General features: G+C 36.2%; 1 protein-coding gene and 1 long non-coding RNA gene across 4 annotated transcripts; both read right to left on the bottom strand.

Annotated features, from left to right (window-relative positions):
- Positions 1 to 3,694: 3,694 nt before the first annotated feature.
- On the bottom strand, positions 3,695 to 7,437 carry LOC119897248. The gene is made up of 6 exons (XR_005443382.1): positions 7,262 to 7,437; positions 5,983 to 6,000; positions 5,730 to 5,759; positions 5,354 to 5,398; positions 5,039 to 5,095; positions 3,695 to 4,340 (listed from the first exon to the last, which is right to left on the bottom strand). It is a non-coding gene; the product is annotated as an uncharacterized LOC119897248 (long non-coding RNA).
- Positions 7,438 to 8,775: 1,338 nt separating this feature from the next.
- Positions 8,776 to 16,691, bottom strand: dhdds (dehydrodolichyl diphosphate synthase). 3 transcript variants are annotated; one of them, XM_038710837.1, is made up of 9 exons: positions 16,624 to 16,691; positions 16,152 to 16,231; positions 14,811 to 14,927; positions 14,575 to 14,717; positions 11,470 to 11,586; positions 11,228 to 11,329; positions 11,012 to 11,126; positions 10,299 to 10,406; positions 8,776 to 9,505 (listed from the first exon to the last, which is right to left on the bottom strand). In XM_038710837.1, the coding sequence occupies exons 2-9, from the start codon at positions 16,212 to 16,214 to the stop codon at positions 9,263 to 9,265; spliced, it is 1,008 nt and encodes a 335-aa protein (XP_038566765.1). In that variant the 5' UTR covers positions 16,215 to 16,231; positions 16,624 to 16,691; the 3' UTR covers positions 8,776 to 9,262. The 3 variants fall into 3 exon arrangements, with proteins under 3 accessions (XP_038566765.1, XP_038566767.1, XP_038566766.1); XM_038710839.1 differs by having other exon boundaries at positions 16,491 to 16,632; XM_038710838.1 differs by lacking the exon at positions 16,624 to 16,691 and adding an exon at positions 16,398 to 16,615.
- Between the last annotated feature and the right edge of the window lie 1,660 nt (positions 16,692 to 18,351).

Raw genomic sequence — 18,351 nt, 5'->3', positions numbered from 1 at the left:
TACAGCTGGGAGGAATGAGCTCGTCCACCCTCATGCGCTGTCACGTTGTATAGGTTTTTTGTTGCTCACACATCGTCAAGTACCAACACATAAACACACTACCCTTACATGTCACGTGAACACTGGAAATATGGCCTGAAATAAATGAAAAAATAGGCCTAGGCAATAAAATAATTAAAAACGCATTCATTAAAATAAACAGTCAAAGCGGTTGTGGAAAACGTAGGTGCTCATTATGAGATGCAATTGGACTACAAATGCATGTTGCGCACTCCAGTTGACTCAGGTTGGTTATAATTGCAGATGTAGCCTACAGATGTGTTTGTTGCCCACATGCGATCAAAGGAAAATGTCATAAAGCCATGAAATATTTGCATCAGTTGAGATTGAAAGTTCATTCTCGACCTTGTAAAGCTTGTCATCTTAAAAGGTCAGTTTTGCAAATGATGCGGGGCTTTCAGGTGACACGGTCATGTTCAAATTTTCTACATGGACCTCTCATCCATGCTGGCGCAAAAACAGTTCCTTTCAAACTCAACTTTCAAGTGAAAAGTGATCAGAAAAGAAGGAAATGATATGTTTACAATCCATTTATTCATCCTGATTGTCCATACTGTCATTTGACTATGTCAGTCTATTCTGTACACACTGATCCCTCCTCTTCCTGAGTCAAAGACTTTTTTGGGAGTTTTTCCTTATCCGGACCAAGGATCTAAGAACAGAGTGTGTCATATGCTGTGCAGAATGCAAAAGCCCCTTGAGGCAAATTTGTGATTGGGCTACACAAATAAAACTGACTTGAGTTGAAGTTAAGATTGGCAGTTCATTCTTGACCTTGTAAAATAGCAGAGAAACCAGGTCCACTCTGAACCTGCCATGGATCATATCATACAATCCTCATCCTTGATGGAGTTAGCCTGTTGTCATGGAAGTACAGATGCTCAAAATGTTTTTTTTTTCTGAGCACCTTGACTTCTTGCCCATGGATACTAGCTTAATCTTGGCTTAAAACAGGTTTCTACTTGAAAATACCACACTTATCCTCCAGAGACGGATTACTAAATTAGCAACTAGAGGGGCTCCACTCAGTTGGGGGTTTGATCTCCGGCAACCCCTGTCCACATGTGTTGTAGCACTAATCTACCTAAACTTACCACTTTTTAAAATGAAGTTTCTGCTGTCAATCAGCTTGGTAGGGATAGTATTGAAACAAAAAGGTATATTTTACAGTAGGAACACACCCTATCCTCATATGCATTGCTAACCGGAGAGAGAAAGGATGGTGTCCTTCACACTGAAGCTACACATACTGTAGAAACAACACATACTTTAAATCAATGAACTGTTAGGTCACTCCACATGTGATAAATTTGGAGCGGAGAGGTGCTACTAGGAGGATTTCTCCTCTGCGTTGGCTCTCTTTTAATCTCAACGTGTGAGGAAGATCCAGAACAATCACTAAGTGCACCCTGTGGTTAGTTTATTTTTGTAAACTATATCTAAATGAATTTGACCCATACATTTAAAATTGTCCCTGCAGTTTCAACACATGAATTGACCTATATGTCTTGGTTGTGTTGCGTTGCAGCTCCCTTTCAGCCTTTATAAACCTTGACATGCTTTCCCTCCCTCCCCCACTGGCTTTACCACATGTGGAGTGACATAACAGTTAGTTAAAGCATGTGTTCCCTCTACAGTATGTGTTGTGCTTTTCCTTTCTCACCTAATTTAGGAATGCATATGAACTCACTGACCCCAACCAACAGAAATGGAGGGTGTTCCTACAGTCACCTTGGCACATCATTTATCCATGGCATTTAGATGTTTTCCTGTTTGGTTTATTTACATTACATTTACTTTGGCTTTTATCCAAAGCGACTTACATTTGAGGAACAACATATAAGCATCAGTAAAGTAAATAAAATGGTTCAAATATTCTATCAACCTCTGATGACACTGTTTTCTCGACCATAGTCCCACTAACCTTATATTTCAATACTATACCTTAATTGAAAAAAGTCAACAAACATGATGCTCACTAAGCTGATTTACAGTAGGGAACTTCAATTTAAAAAGTTCTAAGTTTAGTTTTGGTGCTGTCTGACATCTCATCAATCTGTTTTTGATTTTATCACCTGTCTTTGGAGGATTAATGTGACATTTTCAAGCAGAAACTGATTTGCTGTTTCTAAGATCAGGAATGAACTTTGAATCATTGTTTTTGATAGAACTTGAATAAGTCAAAAATGTCTTTGCTTCTTGAAAAATTATAGGGTTAACATACAGGAGCCCGTGATGAGATGTTTTTGTCAACAGCAATGTGTTGCCAAAGTTGACAAAGTATAACAAGAATGGAAAAAGAGAAGAATAGTGCATGTTTTGTCACATAGTGCGTGTTTTGTCACAACTTAACAAAACAAATGTACAACAGAAACATTAAACAACAGTTTAAACATAAAAAGGGGGATTAATTGCCAGATTAATATACCAAAATATATATAAAAAGGAAATTGTATCAACTAAAAAATGCATGAACTGTGGAAGAGACTTTTTGTAACATTTCCCATGTCAGACAATCTTGACCTTTGTTGGCTTCAAGAATAGCCTAATCTTTACAAAATATTTGAGGACTTCTTGACAGATCCTTATAAATGATTCAAGTACCTGGACCTACCCATGCGTAATTTTGTATTGCTTACTTTATATTTTAAAGAGACCCATATCTAAACATTAATGTCACTGCCAAGTCTTTATGGCAGCGCACAGGACGTATAAATAAACCAATACACTATAAAACAAAAGTGATGAACAAACTATCAGTCTAGTCAGAGGTTTCAAAACAAATCGCATCATATTTGACCAAGTTTAACAGGCTGTTAAAGGACAGGGAGCCCCCTGCTGGAATAAAGACAAGTACTACGATGATGTGCCACCTCCCTCTACTGGTACAACTGAGCAAAGACACTCAGGGTATCCCAGAGCTGGAAAGTCAACAAAGCACTTTTAATTCAAGTAATTGTAATTATTGAGATATTTACACCAGGTAATTTTCACATATATATTTGAAGGGAAATAGATATATAATATGATATAATATATCATATTATGGCACATGCAGAATATAAAAATTGGGAAGATAAGTGATTGAGTCCATTAAATGTGATGCATTTATACTGACTACTAAGCAGCACCAGAACAAATTACAATACGAACATTTTACTTTATGAATGAGTAAATTAAAGACAGTTCTCAAGCATATATATCCATTGCTTAACTCACACTACTGTAGCTTTACCAAAGTCATGTTTCAAATGCAGGGCCTTCTTACAGGTATTGTTTTACAATGTGGCTACTTTTATGTGGTTTCAAGTCAACCAACCTCCAATCAAGTACATTTATATGAATATAGAAGAAACCCTCTTTTAAAAAAAAGGATGTTGTCAAAATATAGTATCAACACATCAGCAGCTCGAAAATAAAGGCTGAGCCTAGAGCAACTAACCTCAGCAGTGATGAAGAAAAAAAAACACACCATGGGTGACAATAATTTTAAAATGGATGTTCTGCCAAGATGGAGCCTGCAGTTGGTTTGAGATGACAGTTGTGATGGTCACTATGTCTATATAAAAACAAGGATACTTCCACCTTTTTCTACCACTGATGACGTTTTCACATCACAATAAGAAAACACCAAGACATTTTGAAAAATTTTAATCAAGAACATTTAGATCAACCATTTAAGTCAGAAAAGCTTCCTTTTCCCCCCCTAACAGAAACATAACTTAACATAACTTTTCATCAGATGACCAGGTTCACATCATACGTGTTTTTGGGATGTACCAAGCCTTTGACCTAATAACATGTTTTTTTTTTGTGGCATTTTCAATGACTAGATTTCATGTCAACATACAGTGTTTCAATGCATTTGGTAAGCAATTTTTTTTATTAGTTCAACATTAAAATACAAGGAGATGAAAGGCAAAATTCCTATTCTCCCTAAAGATTTTAACAATATGCTGTAGCTGCCTTATAATGTTTAAAATTAGATTTAAATTCCAACTTGTTGGAAATTATCTATTACTCAGCAGTTTAAAAAAATGAATTAGACAAACTAAAAATGCCACTTCTACAAGATATGGACGGTAATCATTTTTAAATGGATATGAATGTGACAACAAGTTTTGTTACATCAAGTGCAAGCCCAAAACAAACCTATAAATGACATTTGTAATATAAAACTTGGTAAAAAATACTTATTTAAAACTGTACAATCACCAAGTACACAGAGTGAGCACATCAACTGTTATTCATTTGGCTTCAGTGGCTTCGGCCTTTGGCTCCTGGTGACAAAATAAGAAAGCAGCATGTTATATACATTACTTATTTTGTCAGTACGACAGTATATTCCCCTCTACTGTGATCCTCATGTTATGATTTCCTCAATTTCATCTCAGTTAGTATATTGCAGGGCGCCTGCAACTTTTTAATACCAAATAAAATGGAAAACAATTTACCAACATCATAGATGTTATCAAGATGTATAAATATTTTTCAGAATTTGCAGACATCTTGTGTTAATTTTCCTGAGCCAATATTTGGCAGTGGGGCTTTTTGTTCATAAGATAATTTGTTCACATATGTAGATTCATATTATCCAAATCTCTCTCTCTCTCTCTAGATATCTTCTTACAAAGCCTTGCAGATATTAGGGAAAATGTGTATAACTTTAATAAACAATTGAAACATTTTAGTAATGTGTGTTCTTCAATTATGCTAAATTGCTGTAAGAAAAGCAATAAAGTTCGGCAGGCTATCAGCTGTGTTGTGTTGCAAGAACTACTACTAGACTACAAATACTGAAATAACTCCTTCATATTAATATTGTTAGCTTATCGCATTTATAATAATGGTTCTTATCTCCTTGAAACTTTAAAGATAGGTAACAAATGTTGTGCTAATTTGCCCACATGAATTATTAGTTAAACACCACAAGTCACCTTCAAAAAATAAATATGTTAGATTTGTAGTAAAAACAAACCTCAGCCTTGGTGTTCCCATTTTCAGCTTGTTTGGTCTTCTTTGCTTTGGGTGCCTTCTACAAATGACATGACACTTGATTACTAACAGCTTACAGCTCTCTAGCTAGTTTACAATAATCACATTCTTCAGAAAGTTCAACAAAAGTGTACTAAAACATTTAAATTGTTTCTCAAAGTTGTTTCCCCAGTTACCCTAGGACTAGGGCAAATCTAATTTCCCTTTAAGTAACTGAATCCTATGAATCAGTTTCACATGTGACAGAGCACTCCGATGTTATTTTTAGTTCAGCTTGTGTTATCAATCAATTTCATACTTTTGCAGCAGGTTTTTTCTTCTCCACTATTGCAGCTTTAGGTTTCTGCAAAACAAGATGAAATATATTTCAAATAGTATGTAACAGCAGATTTCACAACAGAAGAGCATGGAAAATCCTATATTTTACATCACAAACAATAATCGTAAAAATAAGCATGAGATTTTGATAAATTGATAGAGACTGTAGCATGTATGTGCAATGCAAATATATTATGGGTTTATGCAGATTTCAATTTCAAGGTTCAAGTTAATTCCCAGAGAAAGCAGGTGTTAAGAAACAACTAACTTTTGAATGAGGAACAAGCATAGTCATGAAGCAAAATATCAGTCCTTTATATATATTTTTTGATTGACTGTACTTGTAAGAAGCTTACCAGTGCCAGCCGCTGGGAGCTTCTTCTGCTCTATAGAGGTAGAAGGAAGAAAATCTTTAGTTATAATTGCAAATGTAACAAAGTACAGTATTCACAGTTCTATAATGGGTATCGGATGGCTTTTCCTGTCAAAACTGAAACTAAAAAATAAAAGTAAAACGACATTAAAAGAAGCATTAAACCAACCAAAAAAAATAGTGTGTAGATGTGTGATATGTATATATATATATATATATTTTTTTTTTTTACAAACCTCAGGGGGGACCGTTTTCTGAAAGACAAATGAAAAAAATAACACAAAATTACAATGTGAATGTGTTAAACGTACAATTCATAACAGGACAATGTTAAATTTAATTATAAGTATAACCATTTCTGCATATATAATCTTTTCCTTGCAGAAAAATAAACACAAGACCTAAAACTGTTTTTGAACATCTTCCCGCCTATTTTTGAATTCAAATTTGGGCTGTTCTGTCACCATGACACCGCCTTGGCGCCCTGACAGCTTCCTTTGTTTTGTATCCCTGCGCGCCGACAGACAGCTGTTGGGAAACTGATAAGATTACTTCTTTACTAATCTGCAGCTTCCGCCGAATAATAAATGCAGCCAAACGCAGGCCTGCAGAGATTAAAAAAAAATTAAATAGAATTTCAGTTTTCATAAAAGAAAGTTATTTTCTTTAAATAAATACAAAATGTAATGTAAAATAGCACAAGCTGCTAACGTTACAGGATGTGTAATTGCGACACGCAAAATGAATTAAGTCTTTTTAAGAAAATTCAAAAGCCATGTTAAAACATTTCAAGTGGCTGCATTTGTACGTTTAATGCTACTAATAAATATTTTAAGGCCATCGCTGATTAAATTCCAACTGGATGACTAAATGTTAAGCCTGTTTTTTTTGAATCAACATGCATCAACAAGCCGGACTTTTCTTATTCAAAACAGAGAGGGGGGAAAAAAATCGCCACCACCCCTCCCCCAACTCCTTCCTCAAATTTGCAGGTTGTGCTTAAAACTTATTTTGAATTGCTACATAACCTCTCACATTTAATTTAGGTCACGAGTTATGCATTCATATTAACCCAATAGCTAATGTTAAACATTTAACTACAGCGTGTGTCTAAAGTTTGTTGTTGCGTTCACCCTGTCAAGCTTTCCCTCCAACCTCCTGTCAAAGAGGGAAAAGACAAACCGTGCCAGAAATGTTGCACAGCGCTATTTCAACGGCTGCACTTGCCAGGGTTTTGGCGCAGGATGTGCAAATATAATCATATACGTTATCAACCGTGTTTAACGGATTAGGAGATATTTTACGTTACTATCTATTGTATAAAGTTTTATTTTCCGACGAATGGGAGGATGCCTTAACAGGTCTCTCCCGTCTGACCGCCATGGCTGAAACGTTTGTTGGGGATGATGACGTTCCTCTGATGCAGAAATATCAAGCAGCCCAACGACTAACCTCGAGTCAACAACACGACCCTAATGCACTTAGTTAAAAAATAAAATTTAACAAAAATCTTACCTTCGTTTTGCCCATGTTGTTGATAGGTAATGAGGAGAACGCTCACAAAAATATAAGCGTAAAAACGGGCTTTTTGACGGAGAGACTACAGACAACAACCGACCAGTTGCTGGGGAAAATGGCGAATGTATAATGCAAACGAATGTTTTTGTAGTTTATACACTGAAATATAAGAACGAAACCGGTTTGAACCAGTTTAGTATTTCGATGTCTGTCATTGGATGCAAATACGTCACGTGATTCCAGGCACCACCCATTTGTTAAAGCGGCAGGAAGCAGCCTGGAAAATACTACCCAGTGCCGCACGGGGGCGCTGTACCGAAGGATTCCGATTGATTATGGTTACTCTCGATAAAAGGCAGTTCATTTTAGACTATGGCAAGGGCAGTTGAACGCCATTTCTTTCAGTGGTGGAGGTAACCATACACTGTATGGAGTTAACCAAGAATATTTACATATGTACTTTACCTAAGTACAGATATTTGTACTTTACTTGAGCATTAACATTTTTTGGCACTTTATTGGCTACTTCTACTCCACCACATTTCAGACTGAAATTGTAGTTTGTACTCCACTATATCTTCAGTTACTAGTTACTTTTTAATAATGTGAATCATTATTAATACAAAATAAAATCAACAAATATGATAATAATTTTATTATTAAAATTCAATTAATTAATATTCAATCTGATGATGTTACTTTGAACTTCTATTCCACTACCCTAAACTAAGTTTATTTCTCAAATAGTTACTAGTTACTTTTCACATCACAATCAAAACAGGTGATCAGTTTTATTCAGTGATGCAATGTGACAGATTAAACTATCCAGTATATAAAATTAGCTCCACCTTGACGATAATATGCTGCTTACATTAGTAATAATATTCCAATCATTTATACATGATAAATTTAACACTCTAAATGGGGCCATTTTGCATTTTAGTAAAAGCTATTACTATTAGTTATTATTAGTTACTAATAGTTAGTTTGTATTTTTACTGTGGTATTGCCACTTTTCCTCCATTGTATAAGAGTGACACCAGTTATATGAAGATTGCCTCTCATGTATAAATTACTTATGTAAATATTAGCATTTCCCATGGAAGGGCATTCAAAGAACTCCGAGGATGTCTTACAGTTTGAACTTAAAAATTAATTTTTTTATAAGAAATGGCCACCTGTTTATATTTCATGACACACCTGATTGTGTAGATGCTTATGATCAGACAAAGACTGGTGCTACAGGTTTCACTCCATGGTTGCTTGCCTATTACAGCAAGAGTAACACATAAACTGTGTATTTCCAGCTTTGGAACAGCCTCAGTAATCTATTCAGAAACCAAATACAGTAATTTGGTTTCCCATGATATGCTACACACCAGAAACATGGGACTTAAGTGATATTTTTCTGCTGCACAATGTATATTGGTATCTAATGCCAATGTCATGTACAAGCCAGATGGAGGCAACTGGTCATAGACATTGACATGTGGTAGGTAAGTATACAAGGATTGAATCGCACATCATTTAATCATATCTGACATACAGTAATCACTTTATTCTGTTTAAGAAAGCTGGTCAAAATCTAGTTATGTCATCAACATCACACTCAAAAACGACACTTTCTTCAGGCCTCAACAAAAACGCAAAACTGGACAGAATTATATTAATCTGGATGACTGTTTTAGAAACATTTCTAAAACAGAGTCCCTTCCAAACAATGGCATGCATTTGACAGACAATGTACACAATTATTTAACTAAATCTTGACCAGACATTTCCAGGTATTAGACTTTTTTTAAAATCTACGATCATAAATATCAATTATTCTACAGCCCCATAGGGGTAAAATTGCCTTCTCATCTTATACAAATCAGTAACACAATGAAACCGTTCCCAGTTACTGTTCACTCTTTCCCCCACAAAAGCCCTTTTGGGAAGAGGACAGGGAGAGGTTTCATCCCCACTTCAACATGAGGTTTGTTCTTCGGAGCTTTGCTAGGCCAAGACAGCTTCGCTACATAAGTCATTAAAGAAAGAGTCTCTCTTTTGCTTCAGTGCTTCTAGGAAGTCCTGAATTCGTTCTTCCCGGCAGGTGGTGTAGTGCAGCAGTGCCTCTTGTCTTCTCTGAGCGTCGGCAGGCTTTCCATTCCCATGATGCTGCAGGTGCTCTGCTACACAGGCACGATCCGCTTCTAGCTGCAGTAAGGCCTGATGTTCTCGATGAAGTTCTCTCGCTTTCTAAAATACAACACACGTTAAAACTCCAATTGGTAATGTATAAGTAGGAATTGCTTTAATTATCAAGCAAAAAAAGATTTCCTTTGCTGCTTTCCACACATGCAACGGTGTTAATAAAATTTTCCTAATTTACATTTTGTGCCAGAAGAACTGATAATGTGACATACAGTGGTTGGAAACAATAATATAAACATCTTAAAATACAATAAGTCTACAGTAAAATATTTATTTGAAAAAGCTGGCAATGTTTGGTGTTTGTTGAGATCTGTTGTCTGAGTTGTTTATTTTTGAGGCAATACTTTGATATAGTAAATATCCCATTAAGTATCAATAATAATAATAATAATAATAATAATATTGATGAATACTGTATACATATGATCAGTTATTCCATTTGCCAAAACAGTTTTCCTGCATTTGGAATGGGTTCTCATGCTTTCTGATGTTTGCCCTGCCACATTGCATACTTTTGTGAGTGACCCTACTGTCTGCTTTATTACTGGCTGCCTAAATTTCTGGTGCATCACTTGTAAACAATGCAAAATTTTAAAACGTGGCAAGGGCAAAAAAGGGCAAAAAAAGCTGAAGTCACACACACAGATCACCTGTCAGGAAATTTTCTTTATAACACTCAAAAATGGATGTGGAGTGGAGTTAAATCGATACCTTTGAACAAAAACAAACATTAAGACCCCCTCCAAACCTTTACTCACTGCAAGACCACTGTATTCTGAGATATTTTTATTTAGCCAATCTCCCTGTATGCCCTTATATGTCTCAATATCAGCCTTACCTGAATGGATTTGTGATTTAATTGATATTGGAGAATGGCATCACACAGGTTCCAGAAGGAGTACTCCGGCCACAGAACTGACTGAAACACTAGACAGGAGTGGGATGTCTGCAGAATGAAAGATAAAGTGTTTGATAATATTATCAAATCATTACAGATTTTGCCTATTTGGATAACACTGTCTAGCCCAGATTGCACCCCTAATTTGGTTGATAATACTGTTGTTACAGGCATAAGAGAAATGATCAAAAAAATCTAATGTGAAAACAGATATCTTATGTTTCTTTGAAGTCCTATTATCTAGACATGTGTGGCTGATATTAAAGAGAAATTAAAAATAAGAAAGAATAAAAAAAATAAAATAAAAAAAATTCCATTACTGTCTTAATAAGGTAAGACAGCAGAGTCATAGATATTTTTTGTTGGCATCAAAGATAAATTTAGGGCAATGTCTACATAAACTAAAAGCCTTGTTTAAAAGCTTGTTTGGGTGAATACTTTAAGCAACATAACCTGAAATACAAGTCTAAATGCCAGAAACACACCTACTGCGCCCTTTTCCCCCCAAAGAAAACTGTAATTATTCTTAACCAAGCTTGGAAGTCATTATCTCCAATCTTAGTTTAGTGTTAAGTAATATCTCTCAAGGAGCACATTAAAGCCTCTCATCTTCAATTGCTGTCATTCCCCTATGCGGTCACTGTCATCCTCACCTGCCAGAGAAGGAAATCACTGAGGCGCACCTCTCCAGAGGTGCGGATGAGCAGGTCAGGGTTGGGAGAATTATAGCTGTACAAACACTCACTTAGCAACGCCTCTGAAACATCACTGGGCATGACAGAACAACACAAACACGGCTTGTTACAGCAATATCTTCTCGGCTTATCTTTTTCAAAAACAAGACCAACTGCCAATTTATTTGTTTTTACCTTGCTTTGATCAAGCCCTTCTCCACTCCCCAAGCCATTTCTCTGACCGCATTGGTAATTTCATATCTTGACGTGTAGGCAAAACACACATTCAGGAAACATCTGCAAAACAAGCATTTGTAAATCTGTGGTCATTTACACTGTATTGTAAAAAATCTGTCATTTGGCTAGTTCAGAGGTAAAGTTAAGTAACTAATAATGAGGGTCACAGAAGCAGAGGTACAAATTAATAAAACACATACTTATTGTGCGCCTTGGTTGTGATCACAGCTTTGGCAATAAGCTGCTGAAGGTCGAGTGGCAGCATATTCAAGTCGCCCAGCACCCGGATGCACACACCATGCTTCTCCAGATTGTCTCTAAAGAATGAGAGAGACAAGAGGTGTGTGGAAGAGTACAATAATCAAGAATAGCATGAAGAAGAACAGGGAGAACAAGAACACTACTCCATTTATAAGGCTGTTAAAACGTGTCTGTCTGCATTTCCCACCCGAAGATACACAAAAGGTGCCTACATCTTGGAATTTCCACTGACAACTCAATGAATACAGTTTCTCTGAAGCAGACTGCAGACTCCAGTGACTTGGGTAAAGGTGGTTTGTCAAGTGACACTAACTACCGTATATAATTAACCATCCCCTAGGTGGTAGCAGCCTTGTAGTTATACTAACAAGGGTTGCAAGACATCTTAACGGTTCGATTTAGTGGCATCTAGGGGTAAGGTTGAGAATTGCAACCAACCTTCCAGTCTACCACTGCCCCTACCCTTTCAAAGAGCGAAGGACAGCTACGGTGGCTGACATTGCACAAAAGGTGTCTCTTCTGAGAAAGCACAGAGTAGCCTGTCAAGAAATAAGGTTTCTTTAGGTAGATATATTAAGAAATTAAATTTACTTAATTATTCAGTAAAACCACATGGTACTGTGACTTGGCCACTGACACATAACGTGGAAAATGTAAGCAAAGAGTGTGAAACATTGTCACTGCTTCTGCACCACAGTCCATTATAAACCACATAATAGATTAAGTTTATACAAACATTGACAAGGGAAACATGTTAATTCTCTCTCCAAGCAATTCATAGTTTTCAGTCACATAACATGCGCGATGACCTGAAGGGCAAAACAACAGACCAACATAGCAGCTCACACAGTGACTCCCCTGCAGAGACGCTGCAAAAGCAGTCAAACTTTTTTTGGATTACCTTTCAACTTAAGAAAAAGAAAGATATGAACACAAACTGCAAGTGTTGGGCACTTCCGATCCACATAACATTACAGCACCTGCCGCTCGACTGCGGTAATGTTTACATTTACCTTCTGGGGAATCCTCACCTAATACAGCCCGGACTTGTCTCCTCCTTGATTAGTGGATCCGAAAGCACAACAACCATCCAGCATTTTGGCAAAGCAAAAGTAACAAACTCAAAGTAATAGTGTATCACTTTCTTCCAGGCTGGCGGTCAGCGGAAAATAACGTCTTTTTTGCCCTGCAAACCCCCGAGGTGTGAGTCCTACACTTTACTGACTGAGCTAACCAAACACAGTGTAAGCATCTTCCAATATTACGCCTTATATTCTCACCCACCATGTAATGGTGGAAAAAATTGCTCTGATTCAAAATCCGACCCCTGATGTATATTATTACTTCTTCTTCTGCTAACGTACGTATTCAACGTAGTGATGAGCGTCTACACTGCCTAAATTCTACAAGAAGTGGAACAAGAAGAACGTAGTGATGAAACTCGCTCAGTAACAATGCAACGTGGTGATGTCCATGGAAGGGGGGACCAGCGGTTATGTAGATTTAAATGGTTCATTCTAAGGTAATAGAAACATAACGGTTTAATATATATAGGTCTTTATACACCTCTGAAAACATGGTTATGGATCTTATACTGCATTTCTGTCAATAGATCCTCAGAAATATTACACACTGAACCTTTAATACACAGTTTGAAAATGTGGAGTTGTTGCATAAAATGTTATTGTATCAGGGCTAATCAAGATTACATCCAATATATCACACCAATATGATGAAATACTCTGATCAGCCATAATATTATGACCATATGATTTTTCATTTATTCTGTATGTCCCCCTTTTGCTGCCAAAACAGTCTTGACTGGTCGAGGCATGGATACCACTACAACTCTGAAGGTGAGCTGTGGTATCTGGCAATACCGTTTCCATGAAAGGGTGTACATGGTCTGCAACACTGCTTAAGTGTGTGTCAAAGTAACATCCACATGAACAAAAGGACCCAAGGTTTCCAAGGTGCCATGTGTTCTCTAGGTAAGCGGCACACACGTGTCACATGTTCACCGCTTTTCCTTCCTTGGGCCACTTTTGATACTTGGTACTGCTTGACCGGGAACACCACACAAGAGCTGCAGATTTGGAGCTGCGCTGACCCAGTTCTCTTGCCATTACAATTTGGCCCTTGTCAAAGTGGCTCAAATCCTTCTGCTTGCCCATTTTTCCTGCTTCTAACATCATTGTAACGAGATAATCAGTGTATTCACTTCACCTGTCAGTACTCATAATGTTCTGGCTGGTATATTTGCTACAGTGTTACTGTCATAGGGAGTTTGACCTACAACTTACCTACTGATATTTTTAACAAGGAACCATAAGTGATCGGCTTAGCTAACAAGCTACATACTATAGCTTTATTTCTCAAAAGGTAATAAATAAATCATCTGTAAAATATTCCTCATTGTGGAAAAAGATGAAAAAATGTAACCAATGCCAATCCAAGACTAAATTTCTCTTCGGCCAACATCTAGTGGCCATTTGTGACACTGCAGCTTCATATTGGCTTGTTGATTGGTTTAAAGTGTTTTGGACATTTATATTTGCACAAAGGACCAGCAATAAAGTATAATTATAATCAACATATACGGCTGCAAGCTAGATACTCTGGTGTAACACAGTCAGTATCATCTAAAATAGCGATGGAAATAACTGATATTGTGCACTCCTATTTATAAGTCAGCCTTTCTTCATCTTGCCCACTCTGGCATCAGTCCACAGTATATCTTACTCAATGGCAGTGGGAGGTGTTCCCATGTCAGTGTTGTCAACTGTTGTAGTATCCAGTTGCAACAAACCAATCCATTTTTTCTCAGTCTAGATGTTTTGAAATTCAACTATGAACTAGTTATTTGAAAATGTCCTTGTTCTGAATCCGAGTTCATTTTTGCAAAGATAGCACTGCTTTTTGTTCCTCTCGACTTTAAGGAAGTTGTGAATCATATGTATATGTATAAAATGGGACTTGTTCCACAAGCAACACAAACGTGAAAAGCTACTTTAAATCTTTAGAATCCTTAACTTGAAACTCACCGTTCCTCCAACAGCCTCTCAAATTTCTGCTTGGCCAGCTCAATCAGCCCATCCACCTCGTCTTTAGTGCGCTTGAAGTTCTCAATGCTGAAGGCGTACACCGTAACCTCTTGGATGTTCAGATGCTTACACCAACGTAATGTCTTGTGTGGAAAGGACAAGGGGTTACACATCCTGTACATGACCAACCTGTTTTAAGCCCAGATGACACGTGTACAACCCCAACGCAACCTCACCTCAGCCAGCTTGTTGAAGCCCTGCATATGCCCTTCCTGGCGCTCCATGTTTTTTTTACGTGCAAAGCGGCGGTTACCGTCCATGATGAAGGCCACATGTTTAGGCATGGGTCCTGCCTGCGAGACACGATGCAGATTAGGGGAGTCAGGAGAGATTTTACTGACAGAGACATTAAGTAATGGTAATTATACAGTTTATAAAGCTGAAACAATTAGTTGATCAAGAGAAAAGTAACAGGGCAACAACTGTGGTAATCAATCAATCATTTTAGTATCTTTTAAAGCAAACATCCCAAATATTTTGTGGTTCTAGCTTCTAAAATGTGAACATTTCCCTGTATTTATGATGACGCTTAACAATGACAGTGTGCTAAGTTTCATTCTTGACCTCAGAAATATTATGTTTGGTTTTTTTTAAATCTTAACTTAAAGTGCAGCTTTCAACTCCATCTCACACTCTTCATTAGTGAATGACATGAGTAACCTCCATTCGCCGATGAAGATCGTAAGATGCAGTTGAAAGCTGTGATAAAAAGTAATTGTTTTTTCAAAATGAATATTTTGGTGTTTTGGGTTGAAAACAGCACAAGGAGCAATAAAAAACCATTGAGACTATGATCAGCAGATTAATCAATAATAAAATCTTTGGTTGTAGCTTTTCAGTGAGCTGGTTGTTTTTATGTGACAGAATTTCATCTTATTGTAGAAGTTGTTATTATTTTGAAAAATAAATAGCTGGCAATCCCCCCAAATGTTGTTTAACACCACTTTACACTGCTCTGGAGGTATTTTCAGAAACCTTAAAGACTCTTCTGACTATTTAGATGAAAAACGATCTGTCTGCAGCATTATAAAAAAAAGATTTTCAACTATCCAGGTAGCCAGAAATGACATTGTGTTACTCATAATGCATGACACGAGAAAAATAAAACCCATTATCATATGACAAAATAAAATACTACAATGTTACATCAATAGAGACAAATATAACTAATCCTAAGAACATTTTTATTTTGTTTCAGGTCGCACAGATTGAGCGAGATTTACTTCTCAGCTAGTTCAGATTTGGGAAGCATTAACATACACATAAAAATCTTTGTTATTGTGCAGTGAATTGAATATTTCGTCATCTAGATGGTTAGAAGAGTCTTTCCACATTCTGGAAATACTTACAAAACTACTGTAAGTGTTGTTTAATGACTCTGGATTTTTCATATCTTGGTATTTCTTTTTCGAAACAAAAGATGTTTAGCTCTATGACCCAAATGTAACGTTTATGGGACGCAAACTGGGGCTAGAAAAAGAGGTAAATAATAACATAATGTACAGATTTAGGCTTACCTTCAGGATATTGGCGGAAATCTTTTCAAGCAGGTTTAATTCACCTTCCCGTATCCACGACATTTTCGGCTTTAAACGGTCTGAAAATAAGCGATTAAAACGTTTTCTGTAAAAGGTGTATGGCTGTCAAACCTTAACCCTAATCCTACACCAGACAAAAAAAAAAACAAGTTACTGTTTGCACAACAAGAAAAGTATTCTGAATGTCTAATTAACGTGTCTTTTAAAAACAACATTTCATCTTACTTGCAGCAAGTGATGGATCTATCCGTTAACTGCCAATGTGGCTCACGAGACATGCAATGAACTTAACTGCTAAGAGGCTATAAAAACACGAACCTAGTCACACGACGTCCGGCAAAGACCTATCGTTAATGGAAACCGCTTCATTCATTCAAACTATTGAACCACACGATGTTCTCCTCGCAAAATCACAATAATTTTATCACATATCAGAGATCTTCCAACTCACAGCTTTTACGATGACGACCTCTTCCGCATTGGAGTAAAGTGACGTACCCTCACAGTGACGACTTCCTGTCAGAGGTTAGTAGATATTTAAACTATCTGGATAGACCGATGGACTGTTCTTTATAGCACATATAATAAAATAAAATTAATTAATTAATATATATATGTATATGTATGTTATCTGTTATCTCATTTTTGTGTATTCATTTTTTGTGCAAAAATAAAATAAATAAGACTAAACTCAAATTATTATGTATATTGCATTATCTTTACTGAGTAGCATTTTATTGTGAACTAGTCGAGGTTGGTGTAATTTTAACAACTTTATATTTTGCTGGGTGGTTTCATCTAAATATGATGTGTTTTTTTATGTAATACTTGTAGCAGTAAACTAACTAGTAGTCACACATGTCAAGGTAAAACGCTACGATATTTCCTTCTGAAATGTAATGTAATGGAAATACTACTCTCAAGTACTCTGTACTCAGCTGTTTAAATAATGTACGCAGACAAATTTAAGGTGAAGGCTGAATGTTTATGGTGACCAAAAGTGTTCAAAATAAACAGATAAATTAGACGTTGTGAAATATACAATAATATGAATTAATGAAATTATTACTCGATTAATCGATTGATGGGAAATTTGTCTGCAACTAATTTGATAATGAATTAAACATTGACAAAAACAAGTATTTATTTTGTCAAGCAGTTTGAGCTTTAGGTAATTGTGATGGACATTTTTCACCATTTCGTAAATTTTTTGGACCAGACAATGATTCGAGTGATCAAGAAAATAATCAGCTGATTAATCGATGATGAATTATGAAAAAACAATAATATAAACATAGTACAAGGTAGATTTATTTGTAATACATCAGGTTGTAAAGTGAATTGAGTTTGTGACTCCATCTGCTACGCAGCAGACAATATACAGTAATGTATATATCCTTGTATCCACCAAATTGTGAAACAATCCAGTACACTTAAAAAAAAAAACAGATCATTATCATAAAATGAAATTCCCTTCTGCTTGTTTTTAGAAGAACAGAGATTGTTGCATTTATGTATTTTACTGGAGAAAGTTGTTTTAGGTCTATTAGTTTGTTGTAATTGTTAAATCCTAGGTGAAGAATTATCCCCTATAAGATCCCCCTATTATACCCCACAGAATAAAAGAGTGTCATTAGCATAACAACAAAAAAGAGAGGTTGTGTTTTGGGATAATGTGACGTAACGTGAGCATATGGATGAGACTTAGGGGAACAGGAGATGAAGGGAAGGATCTGTTAGATGAAGAAAACCAGTTTACCACCTATGGAGGTCAAGGGCTGCGCTGTGCTTAGGTCTAAAACAATGTTTAATTTAGTTAATTTATTTGCACAGGTGATGGAACACACAGAAAATGTAATACATTAAAGGATGTAAGGATTTACTAGAGATAAAAACAAACAAAAACAAAACAAACAAATGGGCAACTAAAGACAAAAAAAAAGTAATCAAAAAGATAAACAAAACTAAAAAACGTTTTTTTTTAATCTCTTTACTTTTTACATTTATAGCCTATTTATATATTTATGTTCACGTAATTACGAAAGTCGATTCCTCGTATGTGAAAATGTACCTGTCAATAATCCTGATTCTGATTCTGAAACCTATTGGTAGAACAAACAGACAGAAATAGAAAATACAAAGAACAATATTTCTATGTTAAAAATAAACGAATTGCTGC

Source organism: Micropterus salmoides, unplaced genomic scaffold (assembly GCF_014851395.1).
Source record: "Micropterus salmoides isolate LMB-PRFRI ecotype aquatic unplaced genomic scaffold, ASM1485139v1 Ms_hic_scaffold_11, whole genome shotgun sequence".
NCBI classification, from domain to species: domain Eukaryota; kingdom Metazoa; phylum Chordata; class Actinopteri; order Centrarchiformes; family Centrarchidae; genus Micropterus; species Micropterus salmoides.
The sequence above is the reverse complement of the archived record's forward strand: the minus strand, read 5'-3'. Positions and strand labels throughout refer to the sequence as shown.